This window comes from Dendroctonus ponderosae, unplaced genomic scaffold, assembly GCF_020466585.1.
Source record: "Dendroctonus ponderosae isolate FM_Combo_2020 unplaced genomic scaffold, Dpon_F_20191213v2 Dpon_F_20191213_1, whole genome shotgun sequence".
NCBI lineage: Eukaryota > Metazoa > Arthropoda > Insecta > Coleoptera > Curculionidae > Dendroctonus > Dendroctonus ponderosae.
In genome coordinates, this window is record NW_026017110.1 from 34,394,747 (window position 1) to 34,402,708 (window position 7,962).

Consider the following 7,962-nt stretch of genomic DNA (forward strand, 5'->3'; position numbering starts at 1 on the left):
GACTCTTTTGCATACGAGATGTTTTATCCTGACATAAACTAATATTGGCTCCCCGCCAATATGATGATTAATTTCGGAATTACTTTGCAACAACATATGGCCGGATTTGAGTATTTCGTTTTCACTGATACGCAAGATGTTCCATGTTTTGTAGTTCGTAGTCTAGACGCTCGAGGTGATTTTTAAGTCTCGTGGTTCGTATGTTGTAAGTTGCAATTAAGAACATCTTTCCACCAGGTTTTTTCTGGCAAAGTTAAATTCTTGCCTCCCCCAGAATCCTTGAGGCAGGCCGACGAATCAGTCGGAGATTCTGAGATAGATGCATATCTATTCGCCTGGGGTAATTGGTTTTTAGAATATTTACTATTCATAGTGTTGTTTGGAAGGATTTAGCATTTCAAACCGACGCGTTTGCCGCTTGCGTTAAAAGCGTGCTGGCGAGTGTTTTATTCAGCCTCCCACTCTCGGTCAGACATTGCATGGGAAAATCCCATTTGCGTTTGCCATGTCTGCAGGTCAATGCAGTTGCGCGGGGTAGCGCTAGGAGCAATAAGTGAGAGCTGGGAACCCTGTGAGGACTATTCGTCTATACCCACCTCCTGTCTATGACTCTTGGTAGGACCGGTCGACATGAAAAGTGCTACCTCTACAGCGAAACCCCAAACATCTCTTGGGCACATTGAACTACTTTAATATCCATAACAGCAAACAGTTCACAATGGATCTTCAAATTACATACATAAATGTTTTTCGGGCTTTGAAGGCGTGGTCTATGGGAATTTCTTCCTGACGTTTTGTCCACAACTGCGGTGGACATTATCAAAGACGACGAGGCAGTGGGCGAAATGATCTCCCGTGTCCATGTCTATGTGATTGGTCCAAAATGTCCATTTTGCACCAATCTCAACGGTATTACCCGAGACTATCCAGAGAGTCCATTGAGATCTTTAAACATGACAACAATTTTAATAGGAAAGAAGAGGTAACGACTCTTAATCCAGATTGGAAACGCGTTTTGCGGCAAACAGCGTGTGCGCCAAAGCCATTGAAGCCCCGCTAACTCCCCACGCATGAGCTCACACGGCCGGGCCGCATAAATACGACAGGGATCCCGTAGTTGATCCCATAGGCAATTGTGGTATTGGTTCCGAAGAAAGACTCAAAAAGGAAACTGCTCACGTCCTACAGGTCCATCAGCTTATTACCAATGATGGGCAAAATTATGGAGAAGTGTATCCTGTACCAAATCCAGGATACAATAGAAGATAAGAAAGTGCTGCTGGATGAGCAGCATGGATTCAGGCCGGGCCATGGCACAAGCACACTTGCCGCCCGGCTAACAACAAGAATCCAACAAATGTTAAATCGCCGAAAAAGTCTAGGAGCTGTCTTTCTGGACATGTCTAAGGCATTTGACAAGGTTTGGCACCAGGCCCTGATTGCCAAGATGATTAAGGCAGGCTTTCCAGGGTACCAAACAAAGCTCATCAGCAGTTACTTGTCCGGACGAAGTTTCCAAGTCATAGCAGACGAGCAGCTCTCTGCAAGCAGGCCAATGATGTCAGGAGTACCGCAAGGGGCGGTTCTGGCCCCTACCCTGTTCAATATCTACATGGCTGACCTTCTAATCAACAAGAATACAGAAGGCTACATCTACGCTGACAATGTAGCCTTCACTACCGTCGGGAAGGGTCCTGCCATCCAAGCCAAACTGCAGAGACAGCTCAACAAGGTCGGAAATGGAGCGGGGACTGGAAAATGGAGTTCCACCCAGCAAAAAGACAAGCCATCATATTCACAAGAGGCACGAAGAGCACCCAGAGGCCTACTAAAGCTTGCAGGACAGGGGCTACCATGGAGGTCCAAGATAACCTATCTTGGACTTACATATGACAAGCGTCTAGTATGGCACTACCAAATGACAAACACCATCGCCAAGGCAAGATTCCTGCTCCATGCCTGCTATCCTCTGCTGTCAGGAAAACTCTGCCTATGAACTAAGGCCAGAGTTTGCAAGCAAATGATACGCCCGGTGCTGACCTATGAATCTCCTGTGTGGTCCATAGCTAGCACCTCGCAAAAGCAGAAACTGGCAGTATTTCAGAGTAAAATACTGAGGATAGTGACCCAATATTGACCAAGTGACCAAGTCCCCATATTTCGTCAGAGATACCACCCTGCGAAGAGACCTGGATACCATCCACTGCTGGACCACATCCGGAACCTAACGTCAGGGTTCCTGGATAGGATCCGGCAAAGCAAGAATCCCACCGTCAGGGTTTCTTGCACCAAGAAGTTCAACTGCGACCGCAGACCTCTCCCTGCGGACACAGTCTAAGAAGCAGACGTGGACCACATGACCAGTGCCTGCACCACAACGAGGACCATGGGCCAGATTTAAGTTAGCTTAGGAAGCATTAGAGGATGTGTTATGGTTTAGTTTTAGGTTAGAATAAGTTAGATTAAGTCATACGATGTCATTTAAAACAACAAGATGTTAGCATTAAGGATCCGTAGAATAAGTAGCAGTAAGAAATATGTAAAACTTGTCTGAAATAAATATGTTCAAAAGCAAAAGTAGTTGAATCAGTCTTAGTCGGAAAGCACGGGAGGTCACTTCGCCCACTACCTCATCGCCTTTGATAATTTCCACCCCAGTTGTGGACGAAACGTCAGGAAGAAATTCCCATGGACCACGGCTTCAAAGCCCGAAAAACATTTCAATATGTGATTTGACTGGCCGTGAAAGCCTTCATAGTCTGAGCTTCAAATTGATAATAAGTTTAACTTTTTGGATCTGCAAATTTCCATTAATAACCATAAGTTCGCCTATGACATTTTCCGAAAATCCACTCATACTGAACATTTAATTAATTTTCATTCGCATGATCCAGTTCTACACAAAATGGCTGCTCTTAGTTGGTTAGTCTAGATGCTTCTGCATGTTCTATTGTCATCTAAAAAGTATGACAAGGAGTTGAATGTGCTCAAGTTCATTGCCACCAGAAGCAATTATCCAAAAACCCTCTACTGATTCCTTAATGTCGATGGCCAGGAAGAGGATGAGAGTTGCTGAGGCTTCGGGTGGACTTTTTGACTCCAGTGGTCGCAGGTCCTATTATTAATTGCCATATCTGGGCCCGATTTCACAGAGGGTTGCTAAACTTTTCAAAGGTCTTGAGCATGTTCATATTACATTCAGGTCTGACAACAGCTTTTCGAGTTTTTTTATGTCGGAAAAGGGATATCATTGGCGTGTTGGACAGGAGCCAAATATTCAAGCGCAACTGTTCTTCAGTGTGTACACATTCGCCAGTGGCGTAGCGGGAGGAGGGCAAAAGGGGGCATTGTGCCCGGGGCGCTACTCATAAAAGGGCACCAAATGGTCCGCAAAACAAAAAGTTACTGGAGAATATTTATTTATATTATAATTGATTTCTGGAAAATGTATTGTAAATTTAGTGCCAGTGTAATATAATAAATGTTAATTCGTAAATGAAACGAAAGAAAAGGAACACTAATAGTCTAATTCAAATTGTAAACGAGTTTATTGAAATACATACTAAATATGCAGCCTCGATCAGAAATACAATTTTAGAGAAACTAAATTCCGATGAAATTTTATTAACAAACTGCAGATTACAGTGTTACGATAATGCTGCCGTGATGGCAGGTCACACATCTAGCGTTCAAGAATGAATAATCGGAAAAAATGATTAGGCATTATTTGTAAATTGTGATTTGGAAGTGTGGTGACCTTTCATTGAATTTAGTAGGAGTTGCCAACTGTAGCCAACAAGATCAAATCGTTGTGATCTATCTATCTCTATCGTTGTGATCGTATCTCTTTTTCTCACGTTCAACGTTACGATGGGAATGATTTTAAAAATGCTTTAACAAAAACTGCCAAACGTGAATGTGAAACACTATGGAGCGCCAGAATACAAGCGGTTAATGTTATCGTCGATGGGGTAGAGAATATAGTAGAACTCTTAGAGATATTAGCAGAGGACACTACCCCTACCAGTGACACCAGAATTAAAGCTTCAATTCTGTTGCAAAATATACGAACTTTTAGTTGCATAACTTCAGTTCATTTCCGATATGAAGTCTTAAGGGGGATTGATCCTGTGCAGCTCAGATTACAAGCCCCTAGAATGAATTTTAGAGAAACGTTTCAAGATCTTGAATCATTAACGAGTGAACTAGCCGAAATTTGAGACAAACTTTGTGAAGAGGTAATAGAAGAAGGGAAGTGTATTTGTGATCAATGGGATATTGATACAACAATACATATAAGGAGACGCCACAACATGCCCGGAGAATCGGCTAGAGATGTTGGTCTTTCCGCAGAAAGTGAAAATTCTCGCGTTATGAAAAGCGGTCTTGATAGTCCCCAACAAGAAATATGAATAAGATTTACACGATTAAGTGTCCTTAATTTAAAATTTGGATTTCTACTAGATGCTGAAAATTTATTAACCGAAAATAATGTTGACAACGGCCCTGAAAAAATTGTAAAAATTTTGGTGAATTCTATAATACAGATTTGAATGAAATAGAACTCATTATCGAAATATGTTACTGCAAAATGTTACACTAAGTGACCTAGCATTTTTAAGTATGAAAAGAGAAAAATTGTAAATGGTCAAACTTTGATGATATTATCGATACATTTGCTTGATCAAAAGCAACGAAAATTTATTAATGTATTATAATCATATTATCTCCTTAAAGATATTTATTTTATCTTTTGTACCTGACCCAAAAATTTAAAAAAGATTTATCGAAGAATTGTATGGAACTAACACATTCGAAGAATTAAAAAAATATAACTTTTTAAGTTTGTGACATTTAATACTTAACGTTTGATACATTTACCCTTATTTAGAGAGAATGCATTTCCGTCCATATCGGTCAAGCCGGTGTCCAAATTGGTAACGCCTGTTGGGAGCTGTACTGTCTTGAGCATGGAATTCAACCTGATGGCCAAATGCCTTCTGATAAGACCATCGGTGGGGGCGACGATAGCTTCAACACATTCTTCTCCGAGACTGGAGCTGGGAAACATGTACCCAGAGCTGTGTTCGTCGACTTGGAGCCAACTGTTGTTGGTAAGTTAAGAATTTAAAAATGAAAAAAGTTACCTCGGCTGCTCGGATATCGTGAAAAATATGCTTTATAGCGGAATCAAAGAAACACAGCTATCAAGTGATAACGAAATGAATCTACCCCTACCCCCTATAAATGAGACAGGCTTCTAAACAACAAACTATTTGAATTTGAATCAGTTGTAAATACTAAATCCAAGAAGTAGGTACATAAAACAATCTTCTTGTTTCTTGACTCTGCTCTCAACAATTTGTCAGCACGATTTTAGTCGGGGTCAGAATAGACGAGCTTCCCACTACCCGACCCTCCGATTTATTCTTCCAGTCTCAGACAAAGTATCAAACAAATGTGAACACAAACTGTGATAAAACTTGAAGACAACTGGGGTTTAGTAACTCACACAACAAAGGTAGACTAACTGGTACAGATATAGAGACCGATACAGTGGGATTAGGGATGACGACACGACCTGTAGCTGAGCCTAAGTTCTACAACATTCAAATATTTAAAAAAAATTGTTACAATTAAAATCTTATTAAGCGTTAACAATTTCATGATTGCATTGATTGACTTTTCTGTAGGATGACCAAGTATTACTGAATTCTTCATATAAAGATTATATATTATTATTAAATTATTATATTCATTCTAACGTTGGCTTACCATGAATTGGACACGCAAAAAATATGCGATCTAAGTGATCAACGGAACCGCAATCACATAATGGGTTGTCTCTAAGGTTTAACTTAAACAAATGTTCTCTTTTCAAACAGTGTCCGGTTCTCATACTTTTGTTTGAATTAACAGAACTATTTTTTTTCTTTTTTCTTGTCAAATTGGTATTTTGAATGGCAAGAAGTACGTTCCCCATTCAACGAATCCTGTTAAATTTACCGTTTATACTTGACTATTTTATTGTCATTTTATGTATAATTCCATGGTTACCGGAGTTTTTAATAATTACGAAGCAACAGGTATTTACGGAATGTAATATTACCTTTAAAAACATTGTTGCCGTCTTTCTGATATAGTTTTTTGCAAATTCTCAGTTCTTAATAACAATTTTTTTACTGTTTTTTATGTACTCCTAAAACACCCCCGGCCAACACCTCCAGAGGAATGATTCCAATTTTGAATCACCCTGTATATTTATATCTTCTAGTACTTATTTATAATTTCCTTAAAACCACTTTATTTTGTTTTAATTGGTTTTGCTCAGTACCCATCTAAGAGGAAATACTATTGACGTGAATATACCTTACACCATACAGCTGGAAAATACAATTACAATAATTTCGAATAGTTTAGAGATTAATGCTGTTCTTTCACTTTGGGTTCCAACGGAAAGACTTTTTTCTAAAGCATCTTTGATTATTAGAAAACATCGCCACCGATTATTAATTGAATGAGCGTGTTTCTTATTTTGTTTAAGCACTTGATCATCCACATTTTGGAAAGCTTGTATTTATTTGTATCATATTATTATTAATTAATGTGTATTAAACACATTCTATGAAACAGTAAACAGTAAGATAATTTAATCTTTGCGATAAATCATGTGTATTATTAGATAATAATTGAGTTTGTTTTTTATCAGTATAATTCTGTTCGCCCAATCAAAATATTTAAATATCTACAGTTTACTGTAGCTGTTTCATTGTTGTTGTATTTTCGTTAGAATATGTAAATTACACCACATGAAAATATATTCGATTTCTCCTGATGAACATCTTCTGGATCTTAATAGACAATAAAAAAGTACGGGTCAACCATTTTCAATACAAAATAATTAAACTTATTAAAATAGAAAATGGACTGATATTTTTATTATTGTTTCGTATTGATTATTATTATCTCTTAATTTCATTACTATTCTTGTTATTATTAAATTAATACTGTTTAATTTTACAGAAAACCAAGACTTTGCAAGACTTGCAACAGTCTTGCTGCAAGATTAATACCATGCAAGTTTTGGTCTCGCTTTGCTCATCACTACATAAAAACGACAAATTTTGCTCACTCTGGCCTTCATACTAATCTACTTACCTTGGGTATACCAAAAAATGCATTTTTTTTCAGATGAAGTCCGTTCTGGAACATATCGTCAACTATTTCACCCTGAACAACTTATTACGGGAAAAGAAGATGCCGCTAATAATTATGCTCGCGGACACTACACCATTGGAAAGGAAATTGTCGATGTAGTTTTGGACAGATTAAGGAAATTGGCTGATCAATGTACAGGTCTGCAGGTAATTCCAGAAGACCATATTCTAATAGAAGTTTTTCCAAAATCATTTTACTCTGATGTTTCATACAAACTATATAATATTGATTTATACAGTAGTTTTATTCGCGGTAGCGATTCATGATTGGTTCAGAACCGATATCGAACCGAATTATGGCGCAGGCTCGATTCAGGACCTGTGCAGAACCGATCCATGATTCTTTCGTTCCGCGAATGCTTTTAGAACCACCGTTAAGTAGTACAAAGAGGATTTTAGTTCTTTGTGCCTAACAGCAATTTCCATAAACTGAAATGCAATGGAGTGAAAGTGGAAAGACGGATCTGCTGTGTTTTTATGATCATGGTTGCTCTGCGAAAAGTGTCAGTTTTTGATTATTTTGAAAAAAAAAAAGAATTATTGAGGTTTTTTATCGCATTTAATTAATTAATTTTTAAAAAGCGACTGTACAAACGCAAGATCTTACATCTGCTGTATTTGATCTGCTTTTTTTGTACACTTACCGCTGGTGGTACAATTGGTACCATCGACGACCTTTTGTCTGCATCTCGTTTCTTAATTCAAATTTATGGCTTTGCTTCCATTTACCCTGAGGCGAAAAATT

At 38.4% G+C, this 7,962-nt stretch overlaps 1 protein-coding gene across 1 annotated transcript in view; it reads left to right on the top strand.

Annotated features, from left to right (window-relative positions):
- LOC109535705 (tubulin alpha-3 chain) overlaps positions 1-7,962 on the top strand; it is a gene marked incomplete in the record, with an annotated part of 34,339 nt that overhangs the window by 9,292 nt on the left and 17,085 nt on the right. Inside the window, 2 exon segments of the mRNA XM_048670287.1 lie at positions 4,892-5,114; positions 7,192-7,364. Coding sequence (XP_048526244.1) covers positions 4,892-5,114; positions 7,192-7,364 — 396 coding nt within the window.